Raw genomic sequence first — 18,718 nt, 5'->3', positions numbered from 1 at the left:
AAAGTTTTCATTATAAGGTGACGATATGGTTGTACAAGTGTGCCAAAAAATTTATCTCCATTAAATTCTCACAGCTGGGAAAATTCACAGACAAACAACTCATCAACAAAGGTGGTGAGTGAGCAGGTGAGTGAGTAAGCAAATGAGCAACAGAGTAAGAGAGTGGTCACTGACTCACCCATTTACTGGTTCACTCATAAGGTCACTCAATCATCCACTTACCCACTTACTGGTTCACTCATAAGGTCACTCAATCATCCACTTACCCACTCATATGGTTATTAAGTCAGTTCATAACTCATCCACTCTATTGATCACTTATATGGTTACTCACCAACTCTATCAATCACTTATATGGTTACTCACTTGATCACTAACCAACCCACTTTATCAATCATATGGTCACTCACTCAGTCATTCATACAGTCACTCGTGTGATTACTCTCAGTCGATGTGATTACTCACTAGCTTTTTAACTAGTTCATTTGCCAAATCATTTGATCACTCAACTGCCAACACATTCACTAATTCACTGGTGACAAACTGTTGGTTGGTGCATTATCCCATCGATGAATTTTTCTATCTGTGAATTACTTGGCGGTGAATTGTCGTGAGTGAATTTTCCATATATCGGTTATACATTCTAAGAAATTAACTTGGTTGAAAGACTTCATTCTTATTTCTTAGCTTATAATCAAATATTACCCGATGATTTTTATGGTTATACTATAATAGCTCATTTTTGTTGTCCCATAGTCATTTTATGCATACAAGAGGTTAATTAGACTAGCAGTTTATGACTGATTCCAAAAAAATGTTTCAGATTCAAAGTCAGACCTGTTTAAGCAGAGATAATGGGGCTCTAACTAATTTTCTGCAAGATGACTATTCAATAAAGAAAAAAATAGATTTACTAACAATTCATATTTTTTATACTGGCTGCCCAATTTCGAAATACCAATTTTTAAAAATTGTTTTGCTCATGTTCGATTTGGTTCTACAGAGTTATTGATTTGCATCTCAACCGAATTTCTCCTTCAAAGTTGCATTTAAGGATAAACATCAGGTTAAAAGGATTTGTTGTTAAAAAGTGTTGCAGTATGGGTAATTTCACATGGCAATGGTCACAGATGATGCTCCCGCCATCATTACAAAAACACTTTGAATACTTCTTCCATAGAACAATAGACCAAGATTTTGTGTGGGCAAGAAAAGTAAATTCATAAACTCAATTATATATAAAAATGATATAATTAAGCAATATGCATTAAGTAAGCAAATGAAGCATGCAACAGATTTCACAAATAAAATTCTATACGGTATATAAATGAGCGTTGAACATACACATTGGTTTGAGCTGAGACACCAACTCCTCTTTTGTCCATTCCTTCTTATCAGCACAGTAGCTAAGACTAGGAGTGACAAGTAACTTGTTGTCATCACTGTACGGCACATTGAGATAGTGAACGAGAACTATATCTGGATTCTGATAATGTAAAAAAGAAGCACATATAAACCATGCATACCAAGAACCCTTTTTATCAACTCAATTTCATTTCAAAATTTTAAACTCAATCTGCTGTATTTTCAGTGAACGATGGTAAAAAAGTTGAGCCACTTTTTGGTAACTATGTTCTGCAGGGTTATTAACAAACATTATACCTTGAATAACGGATTCTCGATTTCTCTTTTTTGTTATATCAGCTGTAATCTATCCCCTCTTTTCTTATTGACAGATATCACCAGCCAAATATACCAATGTAACTAGAATAAGAATCGAAGCAGCAAATGAATGCATTGAGTTCATTCTACCCAAACAATAGTGCCCGTCTATACTTGAGCATGTGGCACAGTGGTAAGATGCTCGTCTTCCATTATGAAGGTTACCGCCAAGGTTCACAAGTTCAAATCTAGGCAATCATCAGAAACAAGTTCTTTACCTATCAAGCCTGGGGCAACCACCAATAGATGCAACCTTTATTCCTCACTCAACTCTACTGACTGGAAATTACCATACAGCGATATATGACCGCAGTTGGTGTACGTAAAGTAATTATACATGAGCATAGTAGTGAAAAGGTTGAGTTAGAGCAGCGGTTCTCAACTGGGGCTCTGTGTGCACTTCCCAGAGGCCCGCAAGGTTCCGGAACAAAAATTATATACAAAAAGAGCTCTTCCAGTCGAACAGGACTCTGCCATATTAATTTATATACCCGAAAAGGGCTCTGTGAGCCAAAAAAGGTTAAGAACCGCTGAGTTAGAAGTTAAACAGCTAAGAAAGAACATTTTTGCTAAGTATTTTACATGTGATAAAGCTGAATTTAATTTAAAAAATTGACAAAATTGATAAATAGCTTATATGAAGACTGCTTGCATTAGCATGCATTTTATTCCCTGTTCGTCACACTGAAGATAATAAAAGTCATCACTTAAAAATCAAAGCTGTTACAGCACTGTGGGACCTCAGTTATTTATATGGCTATTTGACCAAAACCTAAGATTAGGTGGCACATTGAAGAAATTCTTTGTAAGATGAGAAAAATTAAATTGTCAAATGAATTCAAAATTTAAGAAAAAAACGTACTTGTAGTAGCCAATAGCATCGTCTATGAAATGTTGGAAGAATGGCAGAGTGCACATAGCATCCATATATACACTGATAAAAGAAGAAAAAAATTGCCAAAAAATTAGAATTCTTAAAAACCAGTTTAAAGTAAGTACAGAAAAATTCATAGAACAGATAATGATTTTAATGAAAAAAAAGGAAAAAGTAGAGAAAATTTCTTGATTTCAAGCTATGAGCTGGGGAGCAACTGCATGTGAACATGCCCATATACACATTAAAAAAAACTAGATATTGCAGGAAATTGTAAATTTGAAAATAAGGTGCATTGTAAAACATTGTTTTCAAGTGGATGTTTATTCATTACACTTAGTTTTAATTATTTTAATAGCATAGCTGAGTTAGTTGGAAAATAAAAGGTTTCTTTGTACAGTTCCAGTTCGTGTAACTTCATGCAGTTAGAAAGATTTTCCACTCATTCATCTCAGTGATTTTGCATTTTTCACGTGAACAGATGGGGGGGGGGGGAAGAGAATGGTATATGGTCAAGGTGTTGTCGATAACAAGAATCATCACCTCTACTCATTCTTTCACCTTTTTTTCCCTAAACGGTCTACTACACTTAATGTGATCACATTGGGACTCAAGGTTTATGATAGCAATAACCGAATGACAGTTATATCTGAAAAAAGTCCTGTTCAACCAAATGGGACGTATGGTAAACTGGTATTAATAAAACAGGACAACTGTGGTTTTTCTTTTTCATTTAACTGGCTACAAAATGTTTAATCGTTTCTTTTATAAAATTCTATAATAAAACAGGACCTCTTTTTTTCCTCCTTTAAGTTCAAATTTTGGATTTTTGTTAAGAAATCATTGTGAGGCTTTAGAATAAAACCGTATAGCACAAATTACATTTTTTTTTAAATGTATACACACACAATATGATTCGTATATTCCTTGAGAAAGTCTTTAAGGGAAAAGAACTTTGAATCTGGTCAAGTGAAAGAAAATGACCAAGAACTGAAGGAAAGCATTTTTGTTTCTCATTGCCTTCACTATGGGAACGTCATTGCAAAAACATTTCTACATGTATATGGATCACAGCGAAAACTATGAACCAATTACAACATTAAGTAAAGAAATACTTGTCACTGGGGGGGGGGGGGGGGGGGGAGGGCACTTTCTAGCTTCCTATATAGTCTTGTAGCCTGATAACAATAACTTACAGGGAAAAAATTAAGTTTGATTGAACATTAGCTTCAGAATGTGAAAAAAACTTTCAATGGAAAAAAATTTTATACCATTATTCAAAGTCTCAATAACTATAAGAAATTTTTTTTTATGTTACGGTATTGGTCCATTCCTTGCAAAAGCAATAAAAATACCTGAATGACAACATTATTCATCATTCCAATAAGTGGTGTCGATTGTATTAAAAAAGGTTCAAGTTTTTGGAGACAGAAAACCTACAAGTTGTAACAAGGGTAACCTTTTTTCCTTCAGCCCAAAATATCTAAAAAATATCTGTTTCCGGGGTAACCCTTGTTTTATAACTTCCAGACTCATCATATTCAGGCAATGCTGAAAGGTTAGTTAAAGTTTAAGCAAAAAGGATTTGAATACAAACCAGGGCTCCCACTCAAAAAAATTAGAAAAAAGCAGGAATAGAAAGTAGGACGGGGGAGGGTAACCCCCTTAGAAAACATAACCATAGTATAATTTAAAAAAAAAAAAAAAATTTAATCACAGCATAATTAAAAAAAAAAAAATTTTGATAGCACTATTTGACTTGAGCCAAAGCAAAATGCAGAAATGACTTGGTTACAAAAACAATTTTTGGCCAAAACAGTACTAGCACAATTACACGCAGATAATTCTTTTCTATCTCTCTTCAAAATATAAATTACATTCTTTTTTAGAGTCTTCCACGGTCTAGTCTACCAACTCTCTCCGACAAAGCACGGCAAATTATAAAGACATGTACGTTTTGTAATAATGATGCTCCTTCTAGGCCACTTTGAAAAGCACAGTGCAAAATGTGTAAATTACAAGATCTGATGTAAATAAGCCAAGGTGAACCGGATGGTTTTACTGCACTGTCCATCCTTTAAGGCATAAACAATATTCACAATGCTCAACAAAGAGCTAGAAATGAAAGTGCTTAATTTGTCAAAAATGATTGTTGGACATTGAACAGTGTAATGTAAACAAATCCCTTTAAATGAAAATACAAAAGGCAATTGAATGCTATTGGGTAGCATCAGAATCACCAAACCTGGTATAGGCCTATGTATCCAACTGCTTTGTAATGCACTGTTGTTTTACCTACACACCAAATGTGGACTATAATTTTGAATGATGAATGTAAATTATGATCCAAGACTATGAAGTAGTAAATACAAAATTATTTTTTCCATCCAGACAGAAGTTTTTAATGACTACTCTACTTGTTGAACCCTCAAAATAAGCAAATAAAAAATTAATAAACCAAATGGTCCACATATACCCTCCAAATAACCCTGAAAACGATAAAATTCCTGCTTTAACAGAATCATTAATTGCAATCTACTACATTTGTAATATTTGGCAATATATTGATGATTCCCTGCTCAATTAAAACCAGTTACACAAATTTTGTTGATAGGATTTGGTTAGGAAAATTAGGATGAGTGAGAGCCCTGATACAAACATTGAATCAAAATACATAATTTTTTTTGTTCTAACAAGTGCCTATCATTTGTTCTTGTTTTTTCGTACACACAAAAGAAAAAAATATCAAAACTATAAGTTGTGAAATTTTTTGTCTATTACCTCTGTTCCTTGTACTTTGAGTTTCATGTGATCTTCCCGTGTTGTTTTTCCATCTTTCCTCTTCTTCCAGCAATAACCATCTCGCCTATATCGCACACGCTTTCTGCTGTACAATAGCATCGAACCACTCTTTGGCCTGAAATGAAAAGTGCATTGTTAAAAAACATTCATTGCTATTTTCTGACATCAATGTCACCAGTGTAAGTGTTAACTAATGGCTGTATTCACTAACAGAGTTTAACTGCAATCGCAGGTTAAACTCTGTCAGTGAATAAGGTCATAAGTGAATCAAGCCATATTATGGGGAAAAAATAAGGATGAGAATCAGCTAATTTTTTTTAAACTGGTTAATCAAAAAATTTTAATCGAACATTTTTCATAACTATATGGTATTAGTTGATGCCATTAAAACATATTATATTCATTTCATGCACCTATTTGCCAAATGTAAACAAATATAAAAATGGATTAATAAATTAAGGCCAAAAATTTGGTTGAAAGTCAGCTTCTGGTACATTCACATGACGTGAGAACAGCTCTTCTTTCCTCCTCCTTGGATAAAGGTCTGCACCACCGCACCATCTATGATCTTAAATTGTTACAACAGGTTTTGAAAACAAGACGACTCAAGAGATAAGAGTGCGAGAGAATCACTTCCCCCACACATGCTCCAGGGCAATAAAATCCCCTTCCAAACGATAACCAAGGTTGTGCCCCCCCTCCCCAAATTTGTGTCTATTTTTCGAACCCTCAAACTAAGCAAATGAAAAATTAATAAACCAAATGGTCGACATACACCCCCTCCCAAATAACCTTAAAAATAATACAATTTCTGCTTTAGCAGAATCATTAATTGCAATCTAGAACACACACATTTGTAATATTTAGCAACATATCAATAATTCCATGCTCAATTAAAATCAATTACACAAAAATTGATAGAATTTGGTAAAAAAATACGAAAAGTAGGACAAGAACTAGAAATTAGGAAAAGTAGGGCAAGTCGGAGCCCTGTAGACTATTTCTCTTTCCTCAAAACTACTTACTTTTCACAAAATTAATAACAATTTTTACCAAAACGGGCCTTATAAAAAAGACTGGACAGAACCTATGTTCAACAAAAATAGAATTGTACTGATAACTCAATCTTATATTATTCTACTAAATCTCAGAAATTTGTTTACTGAAGTAACTTGGTTTTGAGATTAGAAGTGGGAGAAATCAATAAGAAACAACAGGATAGGAACTCAAAATCATTGGTTTTTCACATTGAACATCCCTTCCTTAAAATTTTTACAGGAAACATCTCACCTGATCTTGACCTCTTTCGATAGCCAGTCTTCATGTCTTTCAAAACTTATCAAGATTGAAGCAATTTCCTGGGATTAAAAGAAAAAAATTAAAAAAACATAATATTGCATCTGAATCACATGAAAATGTACTCAAATACAAATTATATTATCCGCCATTGGCAAACACAAACACCACATCAAAATTTTAATCTTCTTGTTACTATTTTAAATCGCATCAACAACCCTCATTCCCCACAAATCAATCCAGAAAACTACAATCTTCTACATAAAACTCAAGCGCGACACCCACAGGACTAAAAAAAATCGCAGATATTGCAAATGTAAATTAATGAAAGAAATAATTTCAGAATTAGTGAATGCCTTTAATGATTTATGGGGGGGGGGGCTTCAGATTGACTTGAGCTTTGTTGGCCCACCTGTTGAAAGCATTATTCATCGATAATTTCATACTCACTTCATTGGTATTCCATCTGTGCCTTTGAGTTGGAAAATAATCTGCCTTTGGAATGCTTTCCAAACTTTCTGGTAAGACTGGCCTATTGTCTTCAGTATCTAAAAAAGGAAATAAAAAAAAACCTTAAAAAAAAACCAAACCAACAATTGTAAGGGAGGATAAACATATTAAAATATAAAAAAAAAAGAGGTCTTAACAAGAAAAATGAAAGAATTCTCTAAAATACATGATCCAATGTTGGAAAAAATTCTGATTTCTCATTTATGGTGGTGTTTTAGCGTCCCAGGTATGCACACGTGGTAATGATCTTTTGATAATCTATAAGCTAAGAAATGGATTAAATCCAAGCAATAGTCACTTAGTTATGATGTCTTTTGATAGCAAAATAATAATTAATCTCAAACATTGTATATTAGGGGGTCATTCAAGTATAAGGTCAGCATTGATGGTGGGAAGGGGGTTTCCGGTTTGCTGACTTTTGATGGCATGGGGGGGTTTGAATAATGCTTACATCATCAACCACCCTTTATAAAAATATGAGATATTCTTAATTGCATCTTACTGGGTGTACCTAAAACGAGAAGAACCTTTCGCTAGTTTGTGGGCACATGAACTAACATTCTTCCTATTGATAAGTCCTCTATAGAACCACTCTAGCGATCTCTAAATGTCCCGCTAATCCTTTGAATGTTCTAGAAATGTGTAGCAGGGCGCTTAAGTGCTCCGCAATTGTGCCATGGGCTATTTAAGTGATCTGTAAATGTGCCGCAACAAATTTCTTGGAGAAATTTTGTGTTAAAGTGCCTTCAAATAGCATTGAAATTAACATAAATTGATTAAAATAACATATAAAAAGTATTTTCTTCCAAAATTTTTATTTGTTGTCCAGGTGGGGCACATTGCTTGTGGCAACCCCCCTTCCCCCCGCATACGTATCTGATCCTAATATGTGTTAGAAGGGGAGGGCTGATGAAAATTTGCTGTCGGGGGGGGGCAAAAATGGCTACAAATCTGCTGACATAATACTTGAATGACGCCTTAGGAATTTTTTTATATTTGCTTCCCAGAGGGCAGCGGTAGTGTTTGGAAATTGTGGGTGCTTGTCTTGATCTTTAAATAGGAAATTGAGATTTCCGAATCATTTCAGTTGTGTGCGCCCAGACTTATTTTATACATTGACGCAGGAGCACCTCCCGGCACACCCGGCTCTGACTACATTGGCATCCCATGTTTTTATGCTGCAGTTGTATTGGTAATACTTTATCGGCAGTTCCGCAGAGGAATGTGGCTTAATAGTAATAGTTGTATTGGTAATAACAAAGTCAACACTAATTGAAATGAAAACAAAAAAATAATTAAAATTTTATAAAGTTCAGAGGATAATGATAGTTGACTTTTAATTAGCCCAATAAAAGTTAGCTAACGAATGTGATTCAACTGAAATAGATATAATGAGAAAAATATTCTTAGTGAAAGTTACCTCAAAAGCGAATGCAAAATTTCTTATTTTATATGTTTAAATAGTTGATCAAAGCAGACCAATGAATACACAAATAGAGAGGAAGATAGAATATAATCGAAAGATAGAATTTTGGAAATGATTCGTTAAAAATGGGCAGTACAGCAACTATATGCAAACTACCATAATTCACAAGGTAGCAAAGCAGGTGCACTCAGTTCTGCAGGGAAATGACATCACACATGACATCAGCTGGTACCAACTCCAGCGCCTCATGAGACAGCCCTTATTATATAGCCCTGGGTCTACATACTTCTGCCAGTATCCTGGATGCTTTAGTAGGAAGGGGAGGCTCAATCATGAAATTATAATAGATTGTAACAGAATTCATCAGTTCAATATCATACAAGTGAAGTGTCTCTACTTAAAAAACCACATGCATATTAATTTCCTTCTAGATAAATGCTATTTTGAAACACTAATGCTCCATAAAATGCTAGGATATTTCTGCAAAATTTTTTAAAGCAAAAGGAATGTCTGAGACATTAAAAAAAATATGATTCTGTATGAAAAGACTTAGTTTTTACGTGAGAAACACAAACTAATATATCCAGAGGTTTTTTATTGCTGAAATACCAAAATATCTGAAAGTTCCGAAGAACCGATAAAAAATGAAATAAAATACTAGGTTATCTGATTATCAAAATTTGATCAAAAAATGTAATCTGGTTATAAATTTCTTTTTCTTAAACTCATATATCATGCTGTATTAAGTTATGCATTTGTGCATCCAGTGCCTTAACCCCTACTCCTTCTGAACATCCTGGGTTTAGCAAAGAATGTAGGTTTTTTTTGCTTTATTTTTTATGATCAGATACTATTTGAACATAATGCACGTAATTTCAGTTTTATCCTGTATATTTATATAATTTTATGATCCTGAAATTTAGCAAGTGGGCTGTGGACTTCTCAAACAGAGAAATTCATTTGCACCTAATTTGTAGTGATTTGCGTTAGCCAAAAAAAGGCAAAGTGAACGGAAAAATACAACTTGCACAGCATAAAATTTCTCTGCTCAAAATTTGAGATGGTCCAGAATGACAGCTTACAGGTGTGGAATCACAGCTCAAGATAAGCCGGGAAGGAGTTGTGGTTGTGAACTTTAGGCATATCAAAACTGTGAAAGCTGAACAACTTGTTTGTGCCAGAAAACTTCTTAATATTAACCCTTTGATATACACTGTGTATGTCATGATTTCACTGCATACTACTACCTGACATACAACGTGTATGTGATGTTATTTCTAAAAGAAATACAGCTTTACATTGATATGGTATATAAAGTATGTTTATGAACAAAATGGTCTGGATGAAAAATCTAGAGATGTCAAGAGATTAAAAAGATATCAACCTAAGACTTTGAAAAATTTATACCAGTGTTTCCCAAAGTGGATGATTAAATGGTCTGGGGGGAGGAGGTTAGCAGTAGAAGCTCAGAATATTTATTTAATATCGCTTGGCCGAGGCCTATACAGGAGGACGCGGAAATTACGTATGACGAAATTTAGATGATTGAGAAGGAACAGGAAAATTCGGAAGTCGTAGTACAATCTATAATATTTGCTGGTAGGTTGTTCCAGTCGATAATAGTTCTCGGGAAGAAGCTAAATTTGTGACAATCTGAAGACGCAAAGATGGGCTGAAATTTTTGGGAATGATTGAGTCTAACAGAAAAATGCGAGGGTTTAATTAGATTGTTAATATTGTTGGAAGTGTCAATATTAAAAACTCATGGAGGATTTTGTAAAGAAAAGTTAAACGAGAGATAAGTCAACGAGAGGAGAGCGGTTGAATATTGAGTTGGCACTTGAGTTCCGATATGGAGACAGATGAAGACGAACAGTTAAAAATGAAACGGGTGGAATTATTTTGGATAGATTTTAATTTGTCTATGTTGGTTTGAGTATGGGGAGCCCAGGCTTCACAGGCATAGGAAAGAGCAGGGAGAATATATGTCTGGTAGCACAAGTGACGAACATGATGGGTGGAGTTTTTCAGGTTACAGCGAAGGAAAAAGTTTTTGGAGACATTTATTAAAAATATAATCGTGAAGATTTCAGCAGAGATCGGAAGAGATTATAATGCCCAGGTATTTATAATGGGAAACCTCAGACATGTTGTTTATTGAGTAAGAGAAATCGTGGGGGAATTCTTTTTTTACGAGTAACTTTCACAAAAACAGTTTTTGAAAAGTTGAGGGGCAATTCCCAGGTTGAGCACCATTCGAAAATATTGTTAAGGTTGTGTTGGAGAGATTCTTGGTTGAAAAGATTGGACACTGTTTTGTAGATGACACAATCATCAGTGAAGAGTCTGATAGGGGCAGTTTATGGAGTTGGGTATATCATTTACATAAATTTTAAATAGTAATGGCGAGAGGACCGAACCCTGGGGTGTGCCCGACTGTACATGAAGGAATGGAGAGTTCTGGTCCCTGTATGAGACAAACTGGCTAGGAAGGCCTCCATCCATTTAAGCAGTTGAACATTTATACCAAGGTTTCAAAGTTTTAGTAGAAGTTTATTATGGGGCACCCTGTGAAATGCTTTGGAAAAATCTAGGGAAAAAATGATATTGGATACAAGGTTTCTGTCAATGGTGTTTGTTAAGTCATGTATCAAAAGTATTAATTGGGAAGATACAGATAATGATGATCCAAATCCATGTGTTGGTTAGGAAAGAAAAAGTTAATTGAGTCAAGGTGGGTATGGATATTCTTGGCAACTATGTGTTCAAGGAGCTTGCAGCAAGAGAAGGTGATTGCGATAGGTAAGGATAATATAATAAAGGATCCTGTGGGTTTGCTTTAGTCTGGGGGGATCAATGAAAGAAAAAAAATTCCGAAGAGGGCGATAGAACAAAATGTTTGAGAAACTATGATTTATAACAGAAAAATCGATTGACTAGTAAATCCTATTCTGGTCACTTAATATATACACAGTATACTGTTACGAAAATTATGTAAATAGTTATTATTTTGGGTAAAAACGAAAATAATGCATTTTCCTCTAGATCAAAAAGTTTGGAGACAGATGCGAGGTCACGCGCAGCAAGTCAACACCAGCTAAAGTAGACTACATACAATAGCTGGTGTTGGCCAAATAGAAGTTCTCTTAAGTACGCATGAGAAGCCAACTTTATGTCTCTCTCTATTTTAGCTTGTATAGTCAAATGTGTTCGCATTTTGTTCCATCCTTTAATTATTTCAAGGACTTGTGTAAGAGACATTATCTGGAACAATATGAACCCTTCACGTTGGGAAATGACATAACAGCACAATCTGTTAACATTGTAATCCAGTCAATTAGCTCTATCAGAGTTTTTATTCAATGATGATTTACGTCTATAATATCAATTACTAGCTATAATACCCGGCGCTGCCCGGGTTTTCTTCGATGAGGCTGTTAGAAACATGTGATATCTCCCTCTTTCTTTGAGGGACATACAAACCTTGTCTAAGTTAACCAATATGGCGACTTCCTGTGCGACTCATGAAATAAACAAATCTAGATTTAAAGAAACATAGAAATGAATATATACTTTTCTTTCCTTTTTTAAGGGGCGCTATGTATTTCTATTGCCCCCCCCCAAACTTCAAGTTAATTATCTGCCTGTTTCAGCTTTCAAAAATGCTTAATTAAAGCTGTGGAATTTTTTCGATGTACTTTTTATGGGCCCATAATTAATTTTAAAACAACCTAAACTGTATGAATTGATGCAGTTGAACATCAGAAGATAATACAGAGATATTAATTTTCATTCTTCAGAAGATATAAATAAAAAGTTGAAATCAATGTTATTACATGAATACCCAACTCAAAAGTAGGTACGGCTAATTAATTCATATTCAATCTCCTGGGCTTAATATACCTCTAAGCAAACACAATATTTCAGAAATCGGGAATTCTATACAATTTTTAAAATTATTGATGTGGCGGAAAACCCCATCAAATTTCAGCATTTCTACAGTAAAATCGGCAATTTTAACAGTGATTTCTATGAGGATCACCCTTTTCCTGACCCTCAAAGCGATGCTGATGATGATTATGACGTCTATTCAAAAAGCCTCACTACTGAGAGTATTGAAATGTAATTGTATTGAATAGTAGTATGTGTAGTATTGAAAGTATTGGCAAACCATTATAAAGGCATAAACTATTATACATATACTAACAGGATTAAAGAAGTGACAAACCATTGTAAAGGCATATACACGTCTGAAACGCATTGCTGGAGAACCACGGTAACCAAAGTAAACGTTCGGAAAGTGATTGTTGAGGCCCGAAAACCATTGTTGCCCTACAGTTTTTTGCCCATTTGGGGCACTTACCCTGCTCTGACAAAAATTTAAAGTAGCCTATCATTTAAGTCGGGTCCCATTTGGTATATATGCAAAATTTGGCGACGATCCATCTAAAATTGTAGATTTGTATAGAGAACACACGGACAGACAGAAAATCAATTTTATATACATAGATTTTTCTATGAGAAAAGTTTCTGTGCATATATGACTACAACGAAATGCAAGATCTCGATATAAGAAAATGCTAATTTATTAAGTTTTTTCCATTCAATGAGACATAGATTAGGCAAGCTTATAATCAGATACTCAAGAAAATAGTTAATGAGAAAAATCTAGTTGATCCATGGAAATCCTATATATAGTGATACCTCAATATAACAATACCCAAGAAAAAATATTTGCATTTATTAGTAGTAGAGGGGGTGGGGGTCATTGTTATATGCAGACGCCATCAAATTTATGATGATCTGTTGGCATCTCTCCTGAATTGGCGTTGATAGTACTCATGAAATGCATTTGGAAGTATTTATTTGCAGCAAAAAATTCCAATTGATCAAGTCATGAATAATGAACATTAGTTGGTTGTTTCACTTGTAATGCAGTTTACTGCCCAACACTAATACAAATACAACGTCACAACAGGCAAAATGCCTAACGAGGTGGCTGTCTGTGTACTACACAGAAAATAGTAACTTCATGAACACTTTCGTAAAGTAGATAGTGTGAAATACTGATGCTTTTAAACGCCCATGAAAGAACAAACACTGGTTAGGAATTTAAAAATTTATTGAAGGTGATTTTAAACAAAATATGAAAAATATTGTTGTAGTGGTTTTGAAATATCCTTAAAAAAAAAATCATTGATGAAAGAGGTATTTGTCGTTGTAAAGGATTTCATTGTACCGGGAGAAATTCAACATTACACTATAGCAGACCTGCCACAACCTCCAGAAGGTAAAAATCCTATAGCTTGCTTATGAAAATCGGGCAATTCACTTGAAAATCTAGAAAAAGTACTTTTGAACGTTCAAAATTTTTTAAGGGCATAATAAGGTAAAATAATTAATTATAAAATAAATAATACATAAAGCGACCATATTTCCCACATTTTACAAAACATACAGAACGAATGATAACGACAAATATAGCTAACTATTCTAAAAAAATATCCAGTTTTTTCAACGATGCTTCCATAAATTTCTGATATTAACTAGACATTTTCACTACGCTGTTATTTTTTTGTGAAATCATTTAATTGACTGTCATTTTTAGAAGTCTTTAATTTCCTGCCCATGGACAATAAATTGTAGCAATAAATTGAGAATTTTGCCCACAACTGGCGATGTCCCATATTTTCTGGTATATAGATCTTGGTATCTTGTAATTTCCATGTGAAATATGGTCAGCGTAGTAAAACAGAGAAAAATTATCACTGAATCAATACCAGCCAATTTATGATAAACATGTAAATAAAAACATTTTCAGCGTGAACAGGGCCACCATGTTTATTTACCTTCATAGATTTAGATGGTTTTGACCACCTTCATAAAGGCTATCGCACCTTGAGTCTAGATGTCGCAAGAGCTTTCTCATGTAATGGATGCGGGAGTCATTTTCTAAGAACAAAAATTGTAGCAGCAAAAAACAGAAAACTATTTTTTTTCTTACTTTTCCAAGTTTTTATTATTTTTAAGATTACGACGATAATTGAAAACCGGCAATATAAATTCATAATCAGGAAGCCCTGTGAATGTCGTGAAATCCGGCACTGCCGGGCTAAATCGGCAAAAACCGGGGAAAGTTGGCAACTCTGAAGTACGTAATCCCAAACAAGATTTGAAAAAAAATATCATTGTAGAGGAATTTATCTCGAGTATCATTGTAGTGATGTTTCACTGTACATAGAAGCAGCACAAATTTTATTAATCGAAACGGGAAAAAAGTCACTAAGTTACTCCCAACGCGACCCCCCACTGGAGATTAGCCCCTTTACGATCATGGACGAAATATTTCGTCCAAATGTCAATGTAATGAATTCAATCCAGTTCCCTGTGTTTTCTTTCCTCTCTCCTCACCATCCCTAGGCTTTATAGTAACCCTATGAACCGAAGTTATTTTTTTCCTCCCATTTTTTCTTTTCTCCTGTTGATTTCCCCCCCCCCCCACATATAATGTATCTTTTTACTAAATACGCATGTAAGAGCGAAAGAGAAACATGTAGGGTGAGAGAGAAATCTACTGTATACTCTCGTCTACTTATTTACTGTTTTCCTTTTCTATTTTTTCCCTTCCCTTTTCTTCTATTTTTTCTTTCCCCTTCTCCTTCCGTTTCCTAACGTGGGGTTAGGTTAGGATAAGGTCACCAGATTTATCGCCGATTCAGCGAATAGAGATAATTCAAATAGTTAGCAAATAGCTTGTACGTGAAGTGGTTAATAAGAAGTGATCCCATGGTCCGATCATTCTGGGCTCACCAATGCCTCAGATGAAAAAATAATTATGTATCGACTCTGGCAAAAAAGCTGCTCATGCCCTTTGTTTTTCTTCGATGCTTCTATCCTGCCAATTATTAAAATTTTCGTTTGTGAGTGTATGTGCCAGATAAGCAGAAAGCTCATCATGGTCGGATATACGGAGGGGGCAGCGTCAAAGGTGGAGTCGATTGATCTAATGTATATATGAATTGATATCATCATCATCGTGCGCCCCCCCCCCAGACTTCCAAGTCTATCCCCGCCTATGAAGCTCATCGATTGCGCAACGCAACGGAATTCGTTCCAGCCACACGCGAAAGAAAAAGCAACCAAACAACGCTAAAGAATCGCCGTCCTTCCTGGTCCAGGAATCCCGGACAACAAGCCAATACCACAAAGGAAGCAAGCAAGCAACAACACAGTACCGCGGGCTGTCTGTACCGCTACCCGTTGTGGGCGCCCCACATCCCTGGACAGTTTCCACTGCTCCGATTTCTTTCCTAAATATCTGGAACACGAGGGAGAGAGAAGACAGAGAAAAGAAAAAAATTGCAGCAGTAGCAAAAGGAAGCGAAACTCATTTCCAAGCAGATGAATGGCGTTCATATAAGACGCGGAAAGGGGCCTCCTCGCAACAGCGAACAAAACAAACAACACAAAGACGACGGGGACGACGTATCTTGACGACCGGCCAAACAATGTTTAGGGGGGGAGAAACAATAATACATAAAGCAGTGGCGACACATACACACCACTGACACCAACTGCCCTTCTGCAAGAAGAACCAAAACACCGCTACACCTAAACATCGGAAGGCGAAAAAAAAAAGAAAATAAACAGCTAGGACGAAGGAAGGAACCGTATGTTATGTTTTTTTTTTCCCCCGCTTCCAGGAAAAATTCCTGAACTTCTCTCCATTCTATACGAATAAATGCCAGAGTCGAGGGGGCAAAAGGGAACGAGGGCGAAAAATCGTTGCCAAAAAAAGGTACACGTTTTCTGATCAATAGCTGGCCGCGTGCCCGCCTGTATGCATGCTCGATATCTAAATGGTGAGACGAAGGCAAAGTGAAGAAGAATCTCTTTTCGGCGCCCTTCTCTATTCACCCCCCCCCCCTTCATTGGAGTTTATACAAATTCTAGAATAAACGCCATAAAAAAATATAAACTACCGAAAACGGATAACGGTATTTTTTTTGGAACCTGGAATCGAGTTCGAACCCAGTTTTTAGCCTCTGGGAAGAGAAATGCATTATCGTGTGTGTGTGTGTGTGTGCGCCTCACATTCCCTCCAACTATATTCGGTTTTCAAGATTGCAGAGGAAGAACTTCGGCGTCGTGAGTTCGATATCTCGACGACATTATCGAGAGCTACTACCACAAGCCAAGGTCTAGCTATTTTACATAACATACATACTTGCCAGAGGCGCTTATGTTTTGAATGGGGCAGTTGCTGAGTACAGAAGAAAAAAAACATATCAGTAGGCCGAGTGGAGAAGAAAACATTCAACATGGACTATGAAGAGATCGGAGAGGATCAAAAAGAGAAGGTGGTCGACGTAGTAACATCCTACCACGAAAATAACATTTTCGGAGTTGTACGAGTACACGATATCACATTTAATAATGTCTTGAGGATAGTATTTACCGGAGTTGGAAGGGGGGGGGGATTCTTGGACGGCTGCAGTCAAAAGCAGAAAATCTTGTTTAAACCACCATAAATTTACCTTTGCTCAGAAAGCGAGGGACTGGGTGAGTGAGTGACGTAGACAAGCATGCGAGTGTGCAAGCACTTGAGTGTAAGCAAAAGTGACTTATGGAGCGCGTGCAGATATGTAAATGACAAAGAGAGTGACCTAATGATGTGCAAGCATGTGAGGGATCAGATCAGTGAGCGACTAAAAGAGGGGCCAAGAGTTTGTGAGCATAGGAGTGGCCAAAAGAGTGGGCAAGCACGTAACCTAAAGAGTAGGCCAACATGTGAGTGACCAAAAGAGTAGGCAAGTATGTGAATGGCCAGAAGAGTGACCTAGGGTGTCTGCAAGTAACGTAGTGACCAACAGCGTGACCTAGAGAGCAAGGAACCAGGTCAGTCAGCAACTCTAAGAAACACAAAGCATGTGCAAACATGTGAGTGACCTAGAGGGTGTGTGAGCACGGTGGTGACCAAGAGAACAACGGATCAGGTCCGTGAGAGGAGTGGTGCAGTGGTAAGATGCTCGTCTTCCCCCATGAAGGTCACCGTCATGGCCCATGGGTTCGAATTTGGGAAAGAAACAAGTTCTTCACCTACCGAGAGTGGAGCAACCTCCAACAGATGGCGCCTTCATTTCCCGCCCCACTCCACTGGTTAGAAATTGCCGTAAGGCTATATATGACCGGAGTAGGTGTGCGGTAACGTAGGTCAGTAAGCGACCCGAAACCAACCATGGCCCCCGCTGTCCCCACAGGGGATATAAGCCGGTCACCCAGAGGGTTTGGGCCATGGTGGAAGAGCAATGCAATGTCCGGAGCACTAGGCACCAAACGACCACCAGCGGGTAAGAAGACAAAAAGTTGAGGAAATACACGGATCATGTGAGTGACAAAAACAGTGTGCAAGCATGAGAGTGCCTACAAAGTATGTGAGCATGGGTATGACCGAAAGAGTGATTTAGAGACGCAGGCATATTTGGAGGCGGCTAAGAGGCATATAGCACAGAGTGGTGAATTCAAGAAATGAGTGGTCAAGAAAATTAGACTTGAATGAGAGAAGGGCGGCAAAATTCGTGTAGTCCACAAGCTGCAAAACCATAAATGCGCCTCTGCTTGAGAAAATGTTAAAACAAAAGTTATTTATTGTCAAACTACAGGGGTTGAATCTGAGAACCAATCCTGGTAATAATAAGTGGCAATTGGATATCATCCTTTTCAACATATCGCTTCCTCAACCTGACTTCAGGAATGATTAAAAAAAAATTCATGATGGAAGAGGGTTCGGTCTGCAACCGAGGCACGAACTCATTTCTCAACATGACCTGATATTCGGATCTTATAATGCTCCATTCACAGAAGAAACAGGACCAAAATCTTTTTGACAAATTTGTTTGCCCTCATCTTATTCACTACTAGGCCGTACACAAGCCTCGTAAACATTTATGGAGAGTTTCTAACAAATCGGTGGATGCCGGAATGTTGGTTGTGTGTGTCTGCCTATATTATACTTTCTCAAACTTTTTGTGCCATCACTCCCGATTCAATCTCCACCCCCCTTTCCTCCACAGTCAAGCAAACCCACA

At 36.4% G+C, this 18,718-nt stretch overlaps 1 protein-coding gene across 3 annotated transcripts in view; it reads right to left on the bottom strand.

The window, feature by feature from the left end:
• Camta (Calmodulin-binding transcription activator) overlaps positions 1-18,718 on the bottom strand; it is a 168,740-nt gene that overhangs the window by 47,871 nt on the left and 102,151 nt on the right. For all 3 annotated transcript variants that reach the window (XM_089237727.1, XM_089237725.1, XM_089237726.1), the window contains 5 exons: positions 7,145-7,242; positions 6,689-6,756; positions 5,378-5,513; positions 2,585-2,656; positions 1,345-1,486 (listed from right to left, as the gene is read on the bottom strand). In XM_089237727.1, the coding sequence (XP_089093853.1) occupies positions 1,345-1,486; positions 2,585-2,656; positions 5,378-5,513; positions 6,689-6,756; positions 7,145-7,242 (516 nt within the window). The remainder of the gene's footprint in view (positions 1-1,344; positions 1,487-2,584; positions 2,657-5,377; positions 5,514-6,688; positions 6,757-7,144; positions 7,243-18,718) is intronic.

This window comes from Pholcus phalangioides, unplaced genomic scaffold (assembly GCF_987345545.1).
Source record: "Pholcus phalangioides strain wild (caught in Gottingen) unplaced genomic scaffold, Ppha-v1.0 ptg000010l_1, whole genome shotgun sequence".
NCBI classification, from domain to species: Eukaryota; Metazoa; Arthropoda; class Arachnida; order Araneae; family Pholcidae; genus Pholcus; species Pholcus phalangioides.
The sequence above is the reverse complement of the archived record's forward strand: the minus strand, read 5'-3'. Positions and strand labels throughout refer to the sequence as shown.